The 24,338-nt window shown below is 43.9% G+C and overlaps 1 protein-coding gene across 2 annotated transcripts in view; it reads right to left on the bottom strand.

Annotated features, from left to right (window-relative positions):
- The window catches only part of EPS15L1 (epidermal growth factor receptor pathway substrate 15 like 1), a 297,626-nt gene that overhangs the window by 110,214 nt on the left and 163,074 nt on the right, over positions 1 to 24,338 (bottom strand). For both annotated transcript variants that reach the window (XM_040417436.1, XM_040417435.1), the window contains 3 exons: positions 5,082 to 5,211; positions 4,600 to 4,748; positions 2,020 to 2,080 (listed from right to left, as the gene is read on the bottom strand). In XM_040417436.1, coding sequence (XP_040273370.1) covers positions 2,020 to 2,080; positions 4,600 to 4,748; positions 5,082 to 5,211 — 340 coding nt within the window. The remainder of the gene's footprint in view (positions 1 to 2,019; positions 2,081 to 4,599; positions 4,749 to 5,081; positions 5,212 to 24,338) is intronic.

Here is a 24,338-nt window from a genome sequence, read left to right on the forward strand (position 1 = left end):
GTGGTGTTACACACAGATGTGTGTCAGTTTTTTATTTAACCAATGCCAAAAGTGAACCCTGCAGGAGACCATATATATTCAGCAGGGAGTCCTTAGGCTAGTTTTACTATAGTGTTATTCCGGCAGGGAGCAGCCTGCCCGAGATGTCTGGATCCGGCACTGCTGGATGCTACCTGACAATTGTCGGCCCCATTTACTATAATGGAGACTGGTGAAGATCCGACAACAGCAGGCAGCAGGATCTCCGCCGGTCCTCATTATAGTGAATGGGGCCAGAACTTGATGCAATAGCTTCCAGCAATGCCGGAACGCAGAGATATGCACCAGGGTGCTCCTTACCGGAACAGCCTGTCGAATCTAAAAGCGCTAGTGTGAAACTAGCCTTACTTTGTATTTCTCAATCCCTTCCAACTCACTTCTGGCTTTGGCTAAAAACTGCATCAAAAACTGACACAAAAAACTGTGACATCAGCCAAAAGCTTCATCTAACTCACCCAAGTGAAACATTAATGGAAACATCACGTCTTAAAGGGCAACCCCCCTGAGGCTAGCATCGGAGCATCTCATCTTTTGTTTATCATAACACACTGCCGGGCGGAAGCTTCCGCCCGGCAGTGTGTTTGGTGACGTCACCGGCTCTGATGGGCGGGCTTTAGAGCTTCCCTATCCGTTTTACTGGCTAGAGCAGCGCTAAATCCCGCCCCTCAGTGCTGGTGACATCACCGGGCTTCCTGGCAGCCCCATGGAGAGCCCGGTACGTCACTGGTTCTCCAAAAAATGCCTGAAGCAAATGCCAGAGCATGAACTGCTCTGATGCTTAAGTCAGGGGGGCTGCCTGGGTGAAAATGGAGATATGTCCGGGTTCAGCTCTGAACCTGGACAACCCCTTTAAGTTGCAATTATTAGGTGATACTGAGCAAGTTCATGCCTTATATTGGACATCCTTGTAAAGACACTCAACTATGAGCATACAAACAATCAGTGTGCATAGATTTCTGCAATTCCATAATATGCTACATCTATCTTTAGACTTAGATAATTAGTTATGCACACTGTGAGAACATACCGTAGCTGAGGACTTTATATAGGTCATCAATCTGTTTAAAATCTATTGCAACACAAGGTGCACACAGATGGGAATGATAAAACCTAAACCAAGGCACGCTTGGAGAATTAAAAGAGACTACTCTTGGCATTAAAAGGGTTGTCCCGTCTTGGACATTGGGGGCATATCGCCAGGATATGCCCCTAGTGCCTGATAGGTGTGGGACCCATATCTATCCTTAGAACAGAGCCTGCAAAGTGCCAGAGGATGGACTGTCCATGCGTGACCGCACTCATTCACTTCTATAGGCCTGCCAAAAACAGTCGACTGCTGGCTGGCTATTTCTGTAAGCCCCATAGAAATTAAGGGAGCGGTGGCCACGCTTGCACCTTGCGCTTTCCATTCATTTCAATGAGACTTCTGAAAATAGCTGAGCACATCGCTTGGCTATTTTCAGCAGTTGCATAGAAATGAATGGAGGGTGGCCGTGCATGCAAGGTGCACCCTCCGGGACCCGCACCTATCAGACACTGGCGGCATATCCTAGCGATATGCTCCCCAATGTCCAAGATGGAACAACCCCTCTAAGTGAGATGTGCATAGAATTTTTTTTTTACAATCCCTTTAACCATAATTTTATAGTATACAACCTTTTAAAAGGGGTTTTCTGATAGGTTCATACTGAGGACTTATCCGAAAGAGAAGTAATCAGTCATCGACCACTGCAGTATCTGACACTGCACTGTCTGATATGTATGGCAGAATCTAATACTGTAGCACTGCCCCATATAGATGAATGGGGCTGAGCTGAAGACACAACTGCACACAGGATGTCGTGTCAAGTACTGCGTCAATCAGAGATCATGGGAAAGAAAAACTATAAAAACTATCAGAAATGGAACATTTAAAGGAAAACAGAAAGTGGCAATGCTCTCAGTCCTAAATGAGGTACTTCTTTGTGAAAGTCTTCTCACCTGGTTCTTTCTTTGGCAGCGTTGACGAGGAGAAAGGATCTCTGCTCTCAAAAGGATCAGACTATTAGAAGAGAAAGAAAAAGAGTTTCTGTGATCGAACAATGATCGCTTAACTGCTGTGTTAATTGGCCAAAGCTACCAAATTTTACCAGACTGGTTGGAGATCTAAAGTCCAACACCCCCACCCCCTGATACACACACACTGTCTGCTGCTAAGGTAAAGAGATCAAGCAATGTGAATTTCAACATGCCCAAGCCTTTGCTTGTTAAGCCTGCTTCCTATTGAAATAAACATTCAGCTGAACCAAGTGTCCATATTTAAAAGGAAGTGGGGAGAGATAACAGTCTTGTGTAAAGGTGTATTTAGACATGCAGCAATCTACTTCACTGTATGAGGACGAGGGATCGCTACAGCAATCCCTCATCCTCATACAGAATCATGGCTTCTGAGAAGCAGATCGCTAGACAGCACAATCTGCTGCTCAGAAGCCATGATCGGTGGTACCTGCACGAGAGATAGGATCACCCAACGAACGAGCATTTAGACGGCACATTTAGACGGCCAGATGATCGGGAACGACCATTCGCAGGACAATTATTGTTGCGTCTAAATGCATCTTAAGGCCAGATTTAAGAGGACCTGTCACCTCTCCTGGCTTATCTGTTGTAGTAACTACTTGCATTCCCCATGTAGTAACGGCTCTGTTTTTGGGTTTTTTCTTTAAGTCTTTTGTTTCACCCTCTTAACCCTTTCGCTAAAAGTGCCGTACATCTACAGCGCTGGAGTGATGGGCAAACATGGTGCTCGCTCGCACGTGCAGTGGGCGTCATCACAGGTGGGTCTCCGCTGTTCCAAACAGCGGAGACCCGCGGCTACTTACAATAATGTCGATCAAGGTAAAGCCTTTAGATGCCGTCAAGGCATCTAAAAGGTGAAAAACCCGGAAGCCTGTGCTTCAGGGCTTCCTACCAGCATCCTCGGCGGCCAGTGAGGATGCTGGTAATTGATTTTAATGCACTCAGTCTCGCTGAAGAGACTCAGGGCATTAAAGCTGCAATTCTTATTTTGGCCACCAGATGGCAGACCAACATACTAAATGAGCAGTTCTCCGTAATAAATGGATTTTAAAAAATATTTGATTTTGTATGCACAAATTTGAGCTTCAAAATCATAAAAAAAGTAAAAAAAAAAAAAAAAAAAAAACTTAATATATATATTTTTTTTAAATATAAAAGTTTCAATCACCATAATCTGACCCCGTAACTTTTTTTTATAGTTATATCTACTGAGCTTTGTGGGGGCTAATTTTTTGTGGGACAATCTGTCGTTTTTATTGATACCATTTTGGAGTGTGTGTGACTTTTTGATCACATTTTATTAAAAAAAATTTGGGTAAGAGAAGCAATGAAAAAATGCCAAATTGGCCATTTTGACCCTTTTTTCTGTTACGCTATTCGCCGTATTGGAAAAATATTTTTTCATATTTTAATAGTACGGGTGTTTTCAGTGGCGGTGATACCCATGATGTTAATATTTTTTTGTTATTTATGTATTTATTTTTTATATGGAAAAGGGGGGGCCTTTTACATATAAAAAATAAATACATAAATAACAAAAAAATTAACATCATGGGTATCACCGCCACTGAAAACACCCGTATTATTAAAATATAAAAAATATTTTTCCAATACGGCGAATAGCGTAACAGAAAAAAGGGACAAAATGGCCAATTTGCCATTTTTTCATTGCTTCTCTTACCCCAATTTTTTTTAATAAAATGTGATCAAAAAGTCACACACACTCCAAAATGGTATCAATAAAAACGACAGATTGTCCCAAAAAAAATGAGCCCCCACAAAGCTCAGTAGATATAACTGTAAAAAAAGTTACAGGGTCAGAATATGGTGATGTAAAAAAAAATATTTTTATACTATTTAGACATAAAAAACCAATACATATGTGGTATCGTTGTAATCGTACTGACCTACAGAATGAAGGGCACAGGTCAGTTCTGCCATAAACGGAACACAGTGGGGACAAAACCTGTAAAATGGTGTAGGAATTGCGTTTTTTTTTTTCCAAATTCCACCCCATTTGGAATTTTTTCCCTGTTTCCCACTACATTGTATGCCATATTAAATGGTACAACTTGTCCCGCAAAAAATAAACCCTCATATAGCTATGTGAACTTAAAAATAAAAAAGTTATGGCTCAAGGAAGATAGGGAAGAAAAATGAAAATGCAAAAACGAAAAAAACCTCCGTTATCCTAAAGGTAAATGGATGCAAAAATTAAGTCCGTGTGTGAATAGAAAACACTAACTTCTTTAAATACGGTACTCATCCATTTTAAGTTACATCAACAATATTAAAATTATATTCTACTGTAAGGACATATTCACAAAGTGAAAACTTGCAGCAAAAGATGTCATAGCACCATGTAAATATTCCTGCTGCCAAGATCTGATGGACAAATAATGCATAAATACAAAATAAAAATACCAGATGAAGGAGTAAATCCTATTGTGCATGTGTTACACAGTTGCAACTTAATGCATTTAGATGGATACCATATCTCACCTTTAAAGGCAATGTCATCGAATGGACATTATTCTTAGTGAAGGGGTCAGTAGAAAAAGGGTCGCCTTTACCGGGCTTCTGGAAAGGGTCATCTGAAGTAGGAGCATGAAATGGGTCGCTTTCCTTAAATGGGTCATCACCAAAAGGATCTGAAAAATAATTTCTGATAGCTTAACTTTCCACAATCCATACAAATAATGCTGCTATCAAAAAAAGACTGTCTGGCCATACACATTATGCTCGTTCGTCCGACAGCTACCACTCTAAACAACCCCCATACACATAACAGCTCAGCATGCATGTGTCTTGAACACGAATGAAGCCATTGCCAGACACTTCTGGTAGGGACTCACTTCCCTGGGGAAAAAAAAAAAAAGATCAAGCAGTTGAAATCCAACATGCTTGATCCTCATCTTCCCTGACAGTGGACTCATCTAACATCTACTTGATTGTGTATAGTCAACGTAAGACAAGGCACTTACTGCTCTTGAATGGGTCAGTTCCTTTGAATGGATCAGCCGTGAAGGGATCCTCGGTTTGGAACGGATCAGAATAAATGTCCTGACTGCTGCTGTTATTAAACAAAAGAGCTTTGTTCTTGAACGGATCGTCCTATCAAACAGGCATAAAGTTAACGATTAGCATGAAACACAAATTCTGCGGCATGCCCTGTTGAGTATGTCTCACAGATATTCACAGCAGATTTCACTCTGCAGAGTATGAATCTGCATGTAATATATGCATATTTCACACTGGAAAGCCATTTGCTGTGTGAGGACATAGTCTTAATATATCATATGGGAAGGCCCAGTCACTGGAGGGGAAAAATAATAGAAAGCAAATATTCACACGGGTCCGATGATTATCAATGTTTAACAATTAGCCCCTAAGTCATCAAAGCCTTCAATGCCTGTATGTCCACATCAAACCTTATTCCGAAAGGGGTTTTCTGGCCTCTTCCTCTTCTGGGCTGACGTCACATCCATCAGCACATGTCCTGTGTGCAGTTCAGTCCCATTCAAGTGAATAAGACTAAGTTGCAATAGCACAGCTGCAATACAATTTATGGGGCTGCGAGCTCACTTTGTTCAACACTAGCAAGACAACAACCTTAACAGGGTTGTGTCACTTCAGCAAACGGCATTAACCATGTACACAAAGTTGATACAAGCCACTTACTAATGTATTGTGATTGTCCATATTGTCTTCTTTGCTGGCTAGATTCATGTTTCACTGCTCGTTTCCATGGTTACGACCACTCTGAAATCAAGCAGTGATGCCCGTGCTTGCACACTATATGAAAAAGTGCCAGTATATGTGCATTACCACGGTCCCGTCCCCAGAAAGGTGTTTTTTCCTATAATGTGCAAGCACGGCAACCGTTGCTGAATTTCAGGGTGGTCATAACCTTGGAAACAAGACGTGTATAACGTGATGGAAAAATGAATATAATGAGTAAAGGAGGCAATATGGACAATCACAATACATTAGTAAGTGCCTTGTATTAACTTTCTCTATATGATAAATGCCATTTGCTGAAGTGAGACATCCCCTTTAAGCACACAAGCCGTTCTAACAAAGAATAGTTAAAGAATAAAAAAGTTAAAGTTTTGAAATGGCCTGACCTTAAGGCTACATTCACATAAATTTATTTTGTTTCCGTGTCCGTTTTTTTTTTTGTGGATTGGATTAGGACCCATTCATTTTAATGGGTCCGCAAAAAATGCGGACAGCACACCGTGCGCTGTCCGCCTCTGTATGTCCGTTTCGTAGCCCCACAAAAAATATAGAGCATGTCCTATTCTGTCTGTATGGATGCAATAAGGATGCCAAAAGGACGTCATACGTATTTTTTGCGGATCACTTTTTTGTGGACCACAAAACACATATGTTTGTGTGAATGTAGCCCATTGAAAGGAATGGGTCCTCATCCAATTCGCAAAAAAAAAAAGGAACGGACACGGAAACAAAATATGTTCATGTGAATGTAGCCTAATCCAATAGAAATGTGGAAGGACCTGAAGCGAGCAGTACATGAGAGGAAACCTACCAAGATAGCAGAGTTGTACTGAGAAATGGGCTAGAATTCTTGTTTCTGCAGGAATATTGGCCCATGTGGGCAGGATAACTTCTCAGGTGCCACAAATTTAGATGGATTTATTGACATGGTCTGAACAGCCTGTTTTACCTCATTCCAGAGATGCTCTATAGGGTTAAGATCTGGGGGCTGTGAAGGCCAGAGAAGCAAAGAAAACTAGCTATCATGTTCTTGGAACCAACCTATAACCATCCGACCCTTGTGTCATGGTGCAATGCCAAGCTGAAAGTGTCCTTCTACCATAGGGTAAACAGCTATCATGAAGGGATAAATATGGTCGACTACAATGCTTAGGTAAGCCCTAAAGGCCAAACGTCCAACCACAGGCATCAGAGGATCCAGGGTGTGCAGAGAAAAAATTCTCCACACCATTACTTTACCTCCACCAGCCTGAACTGTTGAGAACTGACAGGAAAGATTCATCTCTATATGCTGCTTACACCAAATTCTGATTCTCCCATCAGCATGATGCAACAGAAATATCGATTCATCTGAACAGGTGATGGAACAGGTGAAGGAACGAGTTATGTGCTCAGATACACGAGTTGGAGCATTAGCATTGTGTCCAACTGCAATTTGTTCAACTGTGCCCCGCCTATTTGTCAGAATGATTCTGTACATCGTGCTGTGTGGTTCACATCCCCGGAATCCCATTTGCCGGGATGTTCTTCCTCGATCACACCTTTCTCTGTATAATCTTGACACTGCTGCACAAGAAAACTACACAAGGCTGTTCCTGACTAGTTAAGCACCAATAGTCATGCCTTATTCAAACTTTCTCAGATTGCTCAATTTCCCTATAGTAAGTGGATTCACACTTTAAAAGATCTATGGAGAAAACTTGATCACTTGGTTTTATGCTCAGCTCTTTCTGATTTCTGCACTGTGAATGTTTACATGGTGTGTTCAATATAAACATGGTAACATTTAATTCTTTGTGTGTTATTAGTTTAAGAAGACTGTGATTGTCTATTGTTGTGACTTAGATGAAGATCAGATCACATTTTATGACCAATTTGTGCAGAAATCCATATCATTCCAAAGGGTTCACATACATTTTCTTGCAACTGTATATAAAACATAAAAACTAGTACTAAGCCAAACTAAATCATAGTATAGTGGGCCTCCCACGCCTTTACTTCTGTAAACATGGATGTCAGTACATGCAACTTAAAGGGGTTGGCCACTCTCCATGTATTTCCTACTACTGTGTGGGAGGCAAGGAAAAATTTCCTAATATATGTCATTAAGCACATCTGCCTGTATTTTCTATTATCTGAAGCCACGCCCCCTGAGCCCACTCTGCCCTGCAGCCGAATCCGTCCATGGCTGCACGCGACATGGAGGAGCTTCACAACAAACTCGTCCATGTCAGATCATCTGTGCAGTCTATCTGCACCTGCGCTCTTCTCCCTCACCTGTAAAAGCAGAGCATGCACAGTCTGCTCCCATCACTAGTGCCCTCCAAGTGTGAAAGAAATCAGCAGCTAGTGGAGGAGGAGGATGTGCTTCCCTGAAGTTCCGTGCCAATACACCCTCCTGAGCCCCTGCATACAGTAGGCATTTGATAGATTTTTTTCTGGTCGCTGTCCCGACCCCGAAAATGGGTGGGGCTAACAAAAAGTGGGCTGGGCTTAGATTTTACCATATATATATATATATATATATATATATATATACACACACACACACACACATATATATATAATATACACACAATATAAAATATATATATACATGTGTTATATATTTACAGTATATACATAATTAATGTATATAAATATATATAAAAATATACTATATATAAAAATGAAAAATTAATATTTTTTTCAGAATTGTATGTTTGTATATATTGTGTGTGTATATACATATATATATGTATATATAGTGTGTGTGTGTGTGTGTATATATATATATATATATACACACTCACCTAAATAATTATTAGGAACACCATACTAATACGGTGTTGGACCCCCTTTTGCCTTCAGAACTGCCTTAATTCTACGTGGAATTGATTCAACAAGGTGCTGATAGCATTCTTTAGAAATGTTGGCCCATATTGATAGGATAGCATCTTGCAGTTGATGGAGATTTGAGGGATGCACATCCAGGGCACGAAGCTCCCGTTCCACCACATCCCAAAGATGCTCTATTGGGTTGAGATCTGGTGACTGTGGGGCCATTTTAGTATAGTGAACTCATTGTCATGTTCAAGAAACCAATTTGAAATGATTCGAGCTTTGTGACATGGTGCATTATCCTGCTGGAAGTAGCCATCAGAGGATGGATACATGTTCTCATTCTGTTTACGCCAAATTCGGACTCTACCATTTGAATGTCTCAACAGAAATCGAGACTCATTAGACCAGGCAAGATTTTTCGAGTCTTCAACAGTCCAATTTTGGTGAGCTCGTGCAAATTGTAGCCTCTTTTTCCTATTTGTAGTGGAGATTTGTGGTACCCGGTGGGGTCTTCTGCTGTTGTAGCCCATCCGCCTCAAGGTTGTGCGTGTTGTGGCTTCACAAATGCTTTGCTGCATACCTCGGTTGTAACGAGTGGTTATTTCAGTCAACGTTGCTCTTCTATCAGCTTGAATCAGTCGGCCCATTCTCCTCTGACCTCTAGCATCCACAAGGCATTTTTGCCCACAGGACTGCCGCATACTGGATGTTTTTCCCTTTTCACACCATTATTTGTAAACCCTAGAAATGGTTGTGCATGAAAATCCCAGTAACTGAGCAGATTGTGAAATACTCAGACCGGCCCGTCTGGCCCCAACAACCATGCCACGCTCAAAATTGCTTAAATCACCTTTCTTTCCCATTCTGACATTCAGTTTGGAGTTCAGGAGATTGTCTTGACCAGGACCACCCCCCTAAATGCATTGAAGCAACTGCCATGTGATTGGTTGACTAGATAATTGCATTAATGAGAAATAGAACAGGTGTTCCTAATAATTCTTTAGGTGAGTGTGTATATTTATATATATATATATATATATATATATATATATATATATAGTGTGCGTATGTGTTTGTGTATAAATAAAATATATATATATATATATATATATATATCTCATATTACAAAAATGAGTTTCTGTCTGTCTAGACGTTCTTTATGCGCGACCAAACGACTGGACCGATCTTCACCAAATTTGGCACACAGGTACATCAGGTGTCCGGGAAGGTTTTTGACCGGGTCTCAGCTCTCTAGGACATACCGTTCCTGAGATATTCCCAAAAAATGACCTGCATTAGCCAATACAAGCCAAGAATCAGTGAATTAAAGCGGTCAGATCTGGGTATGTCTGCGCTCTGGATTATCTGGGGTATAAGCAACATTCAGAGAGAATAATCCTAAAACATAACATTTAATTTTTATGCTAAATAAAATCCTAAATTTAGTGTGCAAAAAAAAAGAGATACAAGGGATGAGTAAAGATATAGACCGCTATGTAGAGTGGTCCATGGTCATCCTAGTATCAAAAAATTATTAAAAGTGCACGGCGGCACTGAGTAGGTAACCAGTGTGTCCTACCGGTACCCAGGGAAGGTCGTCAGAAGTAACTCCACACGATGTTTCAGTAGTGGTTCATCCTGTATAGATGGTCGGATGAATCGCAGGGAAAAGAGAAGTGGATGTAATCAAACACATGCATGTAGGGTCCCTATAGTAAACCCTATAGCTGTCTGACAATAAACCCTGATACTAAAAGTATGGTAGCAGCCTGACCACAGGGCACTCGTCCTTGAAAGGACGACCCCGTCCGGAACCTGTCCCTGTTTCTATAATACTAAATGTCCCTGTATATGCATAGGCAAATCCCTACATGCACGTTTCGCTGCCGGGACATAGGGCAGCTCGTCAGGGGAGATGGTGTAGTGACAGGCAAGTCAATCCTAGATAAAAAAGAGACAAGCCTGCAGACCAAAATTGACACGGTCAGTCAAATGGTCATAAGGTGCACAAAGATATTTGGCCCCTTCGTGGGCTACCTCATTGGTAAGAGGTTAAACAGAAATGCAGTATTCAGATGAGAGTGACTGCATATGGGACGCCAACTAACCTGGTGTGTCCTCCTTGTTTAAATACGCCTTGATTCCCGCCACTGCCGTCGGTAATGAGGGCCAATGAGCGTGCTTACTCGCCTGCACGTAAGCGTAGCGCATGCGCACATCGCGGAATGGAAACGAGGCTTGGAGCGCAGGTAGAGTGCCTGATACGGAACGCACTCCTGCGCATGCGCGAGCTCGCATTAGATATCGCGAGGTCGCGGAGGCTGTACAGAACAGCAGAAGAGATGAGAAGCAGTTCAGATATCGATTACTTCTTAATACTCAGCAAAATACAATCGATCGGACAAACGAGAGTATAGCTGAGTATAATGAACCACAATCGGTTCTAATTTAAAGATATTTGCGGCCATTTATCCTATGTTGGATAAGTACAGTTAGAGAATAGGGATACAGACAGAGAGACAGGTAAAAGCAGGTAGGCATAAAGGATAAATTTATGTCTCATGTAGGGTCTTGGTCAGTAATAAGTCTTAGTCTGAAGACTGACACAAAAAGATTTTATATATAAATGATAGTGCCAGCGGGTGATACCCATACAAGGTTCATACTCGACTAAAATGTGCATGATGAATTGAAAAATGACTGGGAGGTGACGGTAAATACATTCGAAAAATGACAATTGATGCATAAACGTGATGATTAAATCAAATACCACCCCAGAGACATGTGATGACGGTGACGAGAACAGGAATCATTCTACAGAAAGCAGCTGTAATTCAGCTGCTCGTTCAGGCCATTTGGTGCGACAGTCTTTAGAAGAAATATCCACCGTGACTCACGTTGTAAAATGATCTTGTCCCAGTCACCCCCTCTCTTGGGGGGACTGACAGCCTCAATACCCATGGCTCTAATGGCCTTGGGGTTGCCTTGGTGTAAGTCGCAGACATGGCGGGCCACTGGGGTATCGCGACGCTTCTCAATATCCAGGAGATGTTCTCCTATGCGTCTACGTAGCTCGCGCTTAGTCTTGCCAATATATTCTTTTTGACAGATGCATGTGATCTTATATATTACACCAACAGTTCTGCATGAGATGAAATCTTTAATGTCAAAACTGCGTTGGAGGTTGGTACTGTGAAAGGTTTTACCCTGGTCTATGTTGCCACAGGCCACACAACCACTGCATCTGAAACAGCCCACAGGGCGACGACTCAGCCACGTACTTGGTCTAGCTGGAGGTGCAAGATGGCTGTGCACCAATAAGTCCTTAAGACTTTGACCTCTTCTAAACGTCACCTGTGGGTGTTCATGCAGTACTTCTCGGACATCTGGATCCATAAGTAGGATAGGCCAGTGTCGTGCCAAAATCTCCCTTGATTCATTGGCAGAGCCGTCAAAAGTGGTAATGAATCTCACCTTTCTGTCACTCTCCTGTCTAGTCTTCGGAGTAAGCAAAGTCTCTCTAGGGGTGTTAGTTGCCCTCTGAAAAGCCCCTCTCAAAACCTTGTCGGGGTAACCCCTGGCCCTGAATCTTTGTCTAAGGTCAGCTGCCTGATGTAAATATTCATCCTCATCAGAGCAGTTCCTGCGTAAACGCAGGTATTGTCCATAGGGTATACCTCTCTTAAGTGGTAAGGGGTGGCTACTCTGCCAATGCAGGACCGAGTTGGTAGCCGTGGTCTTGCGAAATACAGTTGTAGAGAGTTCGCCATCAGGTTTCTTGGAAATACGGACATCCAAAAAAGGAAGGGAACAATCATTGGTCTCGTAGGTAAAACGGAGACCGATGGAGTTGACATTAAGAAAGTCCACAAACCTTTTGAATTCTAGGGTGCCCGCATTCCAGACTATGAGGATGTCATCGATGTACCGGGCCCATATAGCGATGGGCCCGGTCATCGGTTCACCCTCTCCGAAAACAACGGTGGCCTCCCACCAGCCCAGGAGCAGGTTGGCATAGGACGGCGCACAGGAACAACCCATGGCCGTACCCCTGAGCTGGTGGTAAAGCCGACCGTCAAAGGTAAAGAAGTTGTGTGTCAGCAAAAATCTGAGCAGCTGTAAGACAAAGGTATTATGCGCCTTAAACTGTTGTCCTCGCATGCTAAGATAATAGCTGACTGCTAACAACCCAGCCTCATGTGGTATGGAGGAGTATAATGCCTCCACATCCACACTGGCTAGTAAGGAGTGATCATCGACACAAATACCCTCCACCTGTTTTAAAAGGTCCATTGTATCACGGGTGTAGGAGGGGAGTGCAACAACAAATGGCATTAGAATCTGGTCTATATATACCCCTATATTTTGTCCAATGCTCCCGATTCCGGCCACGATAGGTCTCCCCTTGAGTGGTCTAAGACCTTTATGGACCTTTGGGAGACTATAGAACGTAGCCACAATCGGGTGCCGGGGGTACATAAAGTCCAGCTCATCTTGTGAGATGAGATTCGACGCTCTACCTGCCAGAAGGATCTCTCTTAGTTCAACTAAGTACGGTGCTGTCGGGTTAGATGTTAGTAACTGATAGCTGTTTTTATCTTTAAGGATCTGTTCACACATAGATTGGTAATCTGATCGATTCATGATTACCGTGTTACCGCCTTTATCCGACGGTTTGATAATTATATCCTTATCATTCTTTAAGGACCTGATAGCCCGATGTTCCTCAGATGAACAGTTGTTGTAATGCGGGAAATGCTGCATAGCCATTAAGTCAGTACTGACAAGCTGTAGAAAGACGTCCACACACGAAATGTCGCCGTCCGGCGGCATTTTGTTGCTTTTATTGCGCAAAGACGTGAATGGGCCAACACCCTGCAATGTATGGGCGTCTTCTGTGAGGCTATGCAACAATTCCACATCCCTCAGGATGTTAGTCGGTATACCTAACAACTGACACTTCTTTTGTTCCGTAATCTTAAAATGTTTGTGCCACCTTAGTTTTCGTATGAACAGGTGTAGGTCTTTAACCCACGTGAACATATCGTAATGGCGAGTGGGGACAAATGAAAGTCCTTTAGATAGTATCGCCATTTCGCTATGAGTAAGAGTGCGTATGGAGAGGTTGATCACCTCGGGCCCAACAGGTCCCGTGTGTTGGGACGGTTCCTGAGCGGGTAATTCACACCTTGGTCTAAAAAACCGATTTTACCAGGGCCAGCTGAGCCTCTCCCCCTCCCTCTACCTTTCCCTTTTTTGTTGAAATTCTTTTGTTTATTTCTATTGGGATTACCACCAAGTTCTCTATCACTATCTGAAACCTCAGTATCAGTGGTGGAGATCTCAGAGGTAGCTTCTTTGGGGGCCGCTTCTCTTAGGACCAAATAGGCCTTGTTTTCTTTGAACTCGGCAAGGTCCTTGTTAAATTGCCTATGTTTACGTTCACGCAAGTAATACTGATATTTCTCAACAGTAACTTGGAGTTGCTTCTCCTTGTTGAGAAAATCAGGATCACTTGAGAAAGTTTTGGTAACCTCAACTTGGATGTTAAGTTTATCAGTGAGGCAAGTTAAATTTATTCTTTCTTCCTCTAGTAAAAGTGTCATCAACTGAAGTGAACTTTTTGTGGCCAGCTGTTCCCAACGGGTGGTAAAACCGGGGCTACGTTGTTTCTGCACCGGGGTGACAGAAATACGGAGTCCTCGTGGTACTATGCCCTGCTTGATGTAATTATCAAGGCTCTGTACCTCCCACCAGCAGGCCAAATGTTCCTTATAAAGTCGATTAAGCTCCTTAAAAGCGACTTTAAAGGAAGGTACACTCTTTTTTTGCTGGTATGATCTATCAGAAAAGACCTCTTTCGCCTCCTCAAACCATGTCTCCGTGTTAATACCACCATCCAAAAAACCTGCCATATCAAAATTGCATTAATGATCAAGAATCAGTGAATTAAAGCGGTCAGATCTGGGTATGTCTGCGCTCTGGATTATCTGGGGTATAAGCAACATTCAGAGAGAATAATCCTAAAACATAACATTTAATTTTTATGCTAAATAAAATCCTAAATTTAGTGTGCAAAAAAAAAGAGATACAAGGGATGAGTAAAGATATAGACCGCTATGTAGAGTGGTCCATGGTCATCCTAGTATCAAAAAATTATTAAAAGTGCACGGCGGCACTGAGTAGGTAACCAGTGTGTCCTACCGGTACCCAGGGAAGGTCGTCAGAAGTAACTCCACACGATGTTTCAGTAGTGGTTCATCCTGTATAGATGGTCGGATGAATCGCAGGGAAAAGAGAAGTGGATGTAATCAAACACATGCATGTAGGGTCCCTATAGTAAACCCTATAGCTGTCTGACAATAAACCCTGATACTAAAAGTATGGTAGCAGCCTGACCACAGGGCACTCGTCCTTGAAAGGACGACCCCGTCCGGAACCTGTCCCTGTTTCTATAATACTAAATGTCCCTTCATCCCTGAGGATGAATATTTACATCAGGCAGCTGACCTTAGACAAAGATTCAGGGCCAGGGGTTACCCCGACAAGGTTTTGAGAGGGGCTTTTCAGAGGGCAACTAACACCCCTAGAGAGACTTTGCTTACTCCGAAGACTAGACAGGAGAGTGACAGAAAGGTGAGATTCATTACCACTTTTGACGGCTCTGCCAATGAATCAAGGGAGATTTTGGCACGACACTGGCCTATCCTACTTATGGATCCAGATGTCCGAGAAGTACTGCATGAACACCCACAGGTGACGTTTAGAAGAGGTCAAAGTCTTAAGGACTTATTGGTGCACAGCCATCTTGCACCTCCAGCTAGACCAAGTACGTGGCTGAGTCGTCGCCCTGTGGGCTGTTTCAGATGCAGTGGTTGTGTGGCCTGTGGCAACATAGACCAGGGTAAAACCTTTCACAGTACCAACCTCCAACGCAGTTTTGACATTAAAGATTTCATCTCATGCAGAACTGTTGGTGTAATATATAAGATCACATGCATCTGTCAAAAAGAATATATTGGCAAGACTAAGCGCGAGCTACGTAGACGCATAGGAGAACATCTCCTGGATATTGAGAAGCGTCGCGATACCCCAGTGGCCCGCCATGTCTGCGACTTACACCAAGGCAACCCCAAGGCCATTAGAGCCATGGGTATTGAGGCTGTCAGTCCCCCCAAGAGAGGGGGTGACTGGGACAAGATCATTTTACAACGTGAGTCACGGTGGATATTTCTTCTAAAGACTGTCGCACCAAATGGCCTGAACGAGCAGCTGAATTACAGCTGCTTTCTGTAGAATGATTCCTGTTCTCGTCACCGTCATCACATGTCTCTGGGGTGGTATTTGATTTAATCATCACGTTTATGCATCAATTGTCATTTTTCGAATGTATTTACCGTCACCTCCCAGTCATTTTTCAATTCATCATGCACATTTTAGTCGAGTATGAACCTTGTATGGGTATCACCCGCTGGCACTATCATTTATATATAAAATCTTTTTGTGTCAGTCTTCAGACTAAGACTTATTACTGACCAAGACCCTACATGAGACATAAATTTATCCTTTATGCCTACCTGCTTTTACCTGTCTCTCTGTCTGTATCCCTATTCTCTAACTGTACTTATCCAACATAGGATAAATGGCCGCAAATATCTTTAAATTAGAACCGATTGTGGTTCATTATACTCAGCTATACTCTCGTTTGTCCGATCGATTGTATTTTGCTGAGTATTAAGAAGTAATCGATATCTGAACTGCTTCTCATCTCTTCTGCTGTTCTGTACAGCCTCCGCGACCTCGCGATATCTAATGCGAGCTCGCGCATGCGCAGGAGTGCGTTCCGTATCAGGCACTCTACCTGCGCTCCAAGCCTCGTTTCCATTCCGCGATGTGCGCATGCGCTACGCTTACGTGCAGGCGAGTAAGCACGCTCATTGGCCCTCATTACCGACGGCAGTGGCGGGAATCAAGGCGTATTTAAACAAGGAGGACACACCAGGTTAGTTGGCGTCCCATATGCAGTCACTCTCATCTGAATACTGCATTTCTGTTTAACCTCTTACCAATGAGGTAGCCCACGAAGGGGCCAAATATCTTTGTGCACCTTATGACCATTTGACTGACCGTGTCAATTTTGGTCTGCAGGCTTGTCTCTTTTTTATCTAGGATTGACTTGCCTGTCACTACACCATCTCCCCTGACGAGCTGCCCTATGTCCCGGCAGCGAAACGTGCATGTAGGGATTTGCCTATGCATATACAGGGACATTTAGTATTATAGAAACAGGGACAGGTTCCGGACGGGGTCGTCCTTTCAAGGACGAGTGCCCTGTGGTCAGGCTGCTACCATACTTTTAGTATCAGGGTTTATTGTCAGACAGCTATAGGGTTTACTATAGGGACCCTACATGCATGTGTTTGATTACATCCACTTCTCTTTTCCCTGCGATTCATCCGACCATCTATACAGGATGAACCACTACTGAAACATCGTGTGGAGTTACTTCTGACGACCTTCCCTGGGTACCGGTAGGACACACTGGTTACCTACTCAGTGCCGCCGTGCACTTTTAATAATTTTTTGATACTAGGATGACCATGGACCACTCTACATAGCGGTCTATATCTTTACTCATCCCTTGTATCTCTTTTTTTTTGCACACTAAATTTAGGATTTTATTTAGCATAAAAATTAAATGTTATGTTTTAGGATTATTCTCTCTGAATGTTGCTTATACCCCAGATAATCCAGAGCGCAGACATACCCAGATCTGACCGCTTTAATTCACTGATTCTTGATCATTAATGCAATTTTGATATGGCAGGTTTTTTGGATGGTGGTATTAACACGGAGACATGGTTTGAGGAGGCGAAAGAGGTCTTTTCTGATAGATCATACCAGCAAAAAAAGAGTGTACCTTCCTTTAAAGTCGCTTTTAAGGAGCTTAATCGACTTTATAAGGAACATTTGGCCTGCTGGTGGGAGGTACAGAGCCTTGATAATTACATCAAGCAGGGCATAGTACCACGAGGACTCCGTATTTCTGTCACCCCGGTGCAGAAACAACGTAGCCCCGGTTTTACCACCCGTTGGGAACAGCTGGCCACAAAAAGTTCACTTCAGTTGATGACACTTTTACTAGAGGAAGAAAGAATAAATTTAACTTGCCTCACTGATAAACTTAACATCCAAGTTGAGGTTACCAAAACTTTCTCAAGTGATCCTGATTTTCTCAACAAGGAGAAGCAACTCCAAGTTACTGTTGAGAAATATCAGTATTACTTGCGTGAACGTAAACATAGGCAATTTAACAAGGACCTTGCCGAGTTCAAAGAAAACAAGGCCTATTTGGTCCTAAGAGAAGCGGCCCCCAAAGAAGCTACCTCTGAGATCTCCACCACTGATACTGAGGTTTCAGATAGTGATAGAGAACTTGGTGGTAATCCCAATAGAAATAAACAAAAGAATTTCAACAAAAAAGGGAAAGGTAGAGGGAGGGGGAGAGGCTCAGCTGGCCCTGGTAAAATCGGTTTTTTAGACCAAGGTGTGAATTACCCGCTCAGGAACCGTCCCAACACACGGGACCTGTTGGGCCCGAGGTGATCAACCTCTCCATACGCACTCTTACTCATAGCGAAATGGCGATACTATCTAAAGGACTTTCATTTGTCCCCACTCGCCATTACGATATGTTCACGTGGGTTAAAGACCTACACCTGTTCATACGAAAACTAAGGTGGCACAAACATTTTAAGATTACGGAACAAAAGAAGTGTCAGTTGTTAGGTATACCGACTAACATCCTGAGGGATGTGGAATTGTTGCATAGCCTCACAGAAGACGCCCATACATTGCAGGGTGTTGGCCCATTCACGTCTTTGCGCAATAAAAGCAACAAAATGCCGCCGGACGGCGACATTTCGTGTGTGGACGTCTTTCTACAGCTTGTCAGTACTGACTTAATGGCTATGCAGCATTTCCCGCATTACAACAACTGTTCATCTGAGGAACATCGGGCTATCAGGTCCTTAAAGAATGATAAGGATATAATTATCAAACCGTCGGATAAAGGCGGTAACACGGTAATCATGAATCGATCAGATTACCAATCTATGTGTGAACAGATCCTTAAAGATAAAAACAGCTATCAGTTACTAACATCTAACCCGACAGCACCGTACTTAGTTGAACTAAGAGAGATCCTTCTGGCAGGTAGAGCGTCGAATCTCATCTCACAAGATGAGCTGGACTTTATGTACCCCCGGCACCCGATTGTGGCTACGTTCTATAGTCTCCCAAAGGTCCATAAAGGTCTTAGACCACTCAAGGGGAGACCTATCGTGGCCGGAATCGGGAGCATTGGACAAAATATAGGGGTATATATAGACCAGATTCTAATGCCATTTGTTGTTGCACTCCCCTCCTACACCCGTGATACAATGGACCTTTTAAAACAGGTGGAGGGTATTTGTGTCGATGATCACTCCTTACTAGCCAGTGTGGATGTGGAGGCATTATACTCCTCCATACCACATGAGGCTGGGTTGTTAGCAGTCAGCTATTATCTTAGCATGCGAGGACAACAGTTTAAGGCGCATAATACCTTTGTCTTACAGCTGCTCAGATTTTTGCTGACACACAACTTCTTTACCTTTGACGGTCGGCTTTACCACCAGCTCAGGGGTACGGCCATGGGTTGTTCCTGTGCGCCGTCCTATGCCAACCTGCTCCTGGGCTGGTGGGAGGCCACCGTTGTTTTCGGAGAGGGTGAACCGATGACCGGGCCCATCGCTATATGGGCCCGGTACATCGATGACATCCTCATAGTCTGGAATGCGGGCACCCTAGAATTCAAAAGGTTTGTGGACTTTCTTAATGTCAACTCCATCGGTCTCCGTTTTACCTACGAGACCAATGATTGTTCCCTTCCTTTTTTGGATGTCCGTATTTCCAAGAAACCTGATGGCGAACTCTCTACAACTGTATTTCGCAAGACCACGGCTACCAACTCGGTCCTGCATTGGCAGAGTAGCCACCCCTTACCACTTAAGAGAGGTATACCCTATGGACAATACCTGCGTTTACGCAGGAACTGCTCTGATGAGGATGAATATTTACATCAGGCAGCTGACCTTAGACAAAGATTCAGGGCCAGGGGTTACCCCGACAAGGTTTTGAGAGGGGCTTTTCAGAGGGCAACTAACACCCCTAGAGAGACTTTGCTTACTCCGAAGACTAGACAGGAGAGTGACAGAAAGGTGAGATTCATTACCACTTTTGACGGCTCTGCCAATGAATCAAGGGAGATTTTGGCACGACACTGGCCTATCCTACTTATGGATCCAGATGTCCGAGAAGTACTGCATGAACACCCACAGGTGACGTTTAGAAGAGGTCAAAGTCTTAAGGACTTATTGGTGCACAGCCATCTTGCACCTCCAGCTAGACCAAGTACGTGGCTGAGTCGTCGCCCTGTGGGCTGTTTCAGATGCAGTGGTTGTGTGGCCTGTGGCAACATAGACCAGGGTAAAACCTTTCACAGTACCAACCTCCAACGCAGTTTTGACATTAAAGATTTCATCTCATGCAGAACTGTTGGTGTAATATATAAGATCACATGCATCTGTCAAAAAGAATATATTGGCAAGACTAAGCGCGAGCTACGTAGACGCATAGGAGAACATCTCCTGGATATTGAGAAGCGTCGCGATACCCCAGTGGCCCGCCATGTCTGCGACTTACACCAAGGCAACCCCAAGGCCATTAGAGCCATGGGTATTGAGGCTGTCAGTCCCCCCAAGAGAGGGGGTGACTGGGACAAGATCATTTTACAACGTGAGTCACGGTGGATATTTCTTCTAAAGACTGTCGCACCAAATGGCCTGAACGAGCAGCTGAATTACAGCTGCTTTCTGTAGAATGATTCCTGTTCTCGTCACCGTCATCACATGTCTCTGGGGTGGTATTTGATTTAATCATCACGTTTATGCATCAATTGTCATTTTTCGAATGTATTTACCGTCACCTCCCAGTCATTTTTCAATTCATCATGCACATTTTAGTCGAGTATGAACCTTGTATGGGTATCACCCGCTGGCACTATCATTTATATATAAAATCTTTTTGTGTCAGTCTTCAGACTAAGACTTATTACTGACCAAGACCCTACATGAGACATAAATTTATCCTTTATGCCTACCTGCTTTTACCTGTCTCTCTGTCTGTATCCCTATTCTCTAACTGTACTTATCCAACATAGGATAAATGGCCGCAAATATCTTTAAATTAGAACCGATTGTGGTTCATTATACTCAGCTATACTCTCGTTTGTCCGATCGATTGTATTTTGCTGAGTATTAAGAAGTAATCGATATCTGAACTGCTTCTCATCTCTTCTGCTGTTCTGTACAGCCTCCGCGACCTCGCGATATCTAATGCGAGCTCGCGCATGCGCAGGAGTGCGTTCCGTATCAGGCACTCTACCTGCGCTCCAAGCCTCGTTTCCATTCCGCGATGTGCGCATGCGCTACGCTTACGTGCAGGCGAGTAAGCACGCTCATTGGCCCTCATTACCGACGGCAGTGGCGGGAATCAAGGCGTATTTAAACAAGGAGGACACACCAGGTTAGTTGGCGTCCCATATGCAGTCACTCTCATCTGAATACTGCATTTCTGTTTAACCTCTTACCAATGAGGTAGCCCACGAAGGGGCCAAATATCTTTGTGCACCTTATGACCATTTGACTGACCGTGTCAATTTTGGTCTGCAGGCTTGTCTCTTTTTTTATCTAGGATTGACTTGCCTGTCACTACACCATCTCCCCTGACGAGCTGCCCTATGTCCCGGCAGCGAAACGTGCATGTAGGGATTTGCCTATGCATATACAGGGACATTTAGTATTATAGAAACAGGGACAGGTTCCGGACGGGGTCGTCCTTTCAAGGACGAGTGCCCTGTGGTCAGGCTGCTACCATACTTTTAGTATCAGGGTTTATTGTCAGACAGCTATAGGGTTTACTATAGGGACCCTACATGCATGTGTTTGATTACATCCACTTCTCTTTTCCCTGCGATTCATCCGACCATCTATACAGGATGAACCACTACTGAAACATCGTGTGGAGTTACTTCTGACGACCTTCCCTGGGTACCGGTAGGACACACTGGTTACCTACTCAGTGCCGCCGTGCACTTTTAATAATTTTTTGATACTAGGATGACCATGGACCACTCTACATAGCGGTCTATATCTTTACTCATCCCTTGTATCTCTTTTTTTTTGCACACTAAATTTAGGATTTTATTTAGCATAAAAATTAAATGTTATGTTTTAGGATTATTCTCTCTGAATGTAGCCAATACAAGCCCCCAACTGCCATGCACACAGTCACATGTCCCTTATCAGCCAATAGAAGTTCGCAGGCTCTTAGTCTACACATACACACAGTTTTATTCCAGGTTTCTATAACAACCCAGCCATTTTTCTTCACTGCTATAAGTCAGCTTTAGGCCTCATGCACACGACCGTGCCGTTTTTTGCGGTCCGCAAACTGCGGATCCGCAAAAACGGAAGCCGCCCATGTTGCCTTCTGCAATTTGCATAACGGAACGGGCGCCGGCAATATAAATCCCAATTCTTGTCCGCAAAGCGCGGACAAGAATAGGACATGTTATTTTTTTTTTGCGTGGCCGTGGAACGGAGCAACGGATGCGGACAGCACACGGAGTGCTGTCCGCATCTTTTGCACCCCATTGAAGTGAATGGGTCCGCAGACAGCATCACACAATAGACTTAGATACACAACAGACAGTATCACACATGATAGGATAAGATACACAGCTCAGCAGACAGTATCACACAGGATAGGATTAGATACACAGCTCAGCAGGCAGTATCACACAGGATAGGGTTAGATACACAGCTCAGCAGACAGTATCACACAGGATAGGATAAGATACACAGCTCAGCAAGGATTAGGGTACTTTCACACTAGCGGCAGGACGGATCCGACAGGCTGTTCACCCTGTCAGATCCGTCCTACCGCTATTTCACCTTGCCGCCGGACCGTTGCTCCGTCTCCACTGACTATAATAGGGACGGGGGCGGAGCACGCCAGACTAAAAGTGCTGCATGTCCGACTTTGTAGTCCGGTGGCCTCTCACCGTGCCGGAGCTCCGCCCCCCGTCTCCATTATAGTCAATGGGGACAGAGCGGCGGTCCGGCGGCATAGCGGCAGGACGGAAATGACAGGGTGAACAGCCTGTCGGATCCGTCCTGCCACTAGTGTGAAAGTACCCTAAGATACACAGCTCAGCAGACAGTATCAAACAGGATAGGATTAGATACACAGCTCAGCAGACAGTATCACACAACATAAGATTAGATACACAGCTCATCAGACAGTATCACACAGGATAGGATTAGATACACAGCTCAGCAGGCAGTATCACACAACAGAAGATTAGATACACAGCTCAGCAGACAGTATCACACAGGATAGGATTAGATACACAGCTCAGCAGGCAGTATCACACAGGATAGGATTAGATACACAGCTCAGCAGACAGTATCACACAGGATAGGATTAGATACACAGCTCAGCAGACAGTGGGGCGGGTGCTGTAGAGGTCACTGTTATGGGGGAAACTGTTGATATCTTTTAACGACACACAGAAACATTAAATGAAATAGATGAAATATACCCGTGCAAAGACAGGTCCTTCTGCTAGTCTCTTATATATACACTGCTCAAAAAAATAAAGGGAACACTTAAACAACACAATGTAACTCCAAGTCAATCACACTTCTGTGAAATCAAACTGTCCACTTAGGAAGCAACACTGAGTGACAATCAATTTCACATGCTGTTGTGCAAATGGGATAGACAACAGGTGGAAATTATAGGCAATTAGCAAGACACCCCCAATAAAGGAGTGGTTCTGCAGGTGGTGACCACAGATCACTTCTCAGTTCCTATGCTTCCTGGCTGATGTTTTGGTCACTTTTGAATGCTGGCGGTGCTTTTACACTAGTGGTAGCATGAGACGGAGTCTACAACCCACCCAAGTGGTTCAGGTAGTGCAGCTTATCAAGGATGGCACATCAATGCGAGCTGTGGCAAGAAGGTTTGCTGTGTCTGTCAGCGTAGTGTCCAGAGCATGGAGGCGCTACCAGGAGACAGGCCAGTACATCAGGAGACGTGGAGGAGGCCGTAGGAGGGCAACAAGAAACGGTCAGAAACAGACTCCATGAGGGTGATATGAGGGCCCGACGTCCACAGGTGGGGGTTGTGCTTACAGCCCAACACCGTGCAGGACGTTTGGCATTTGCCAGAGAACACCAAGATTGGAAAATTCGCCACTGGTGCCCTGTGCTCTTCACAGATGAAAGCAGGTTCACACTGAGCACATGTGACAGACGTGACAGAGTCTGCAGACGCCGTGGAGAACGTTCTGCTGCCTGCAACATCCTCCAGCATGACCGGTTTGGCATTGGGTCAGTAATGGTGTGGGGTGGCATTTCTTTGGAGGGCCGCACAGCCCTCCATGTGCTCGCCAGAGGTAGCCTGACTGCCATTAGGTACCGAGATGAGATCCTCAGACCCCTTGTGAGACCATATGCTGGTGCGGTTGGCCCTGGGTTCCTCCTAATGCAAGACAATGCTAGACCTCA

This window comes from Bufo bufo, chromosome 2 (assembly GCF_905171765.1).
Source record: "Bufo bufo chromosome 2, aBufBuf1.1, whole genome shotgun sequence".
NCBI classification, from domain to species: domain Eukaryota; kingdom Metazoa; phylum Chordata; class Amphibia; order Anura; family Bufonidae; genus Bufo; species Bufo bufo.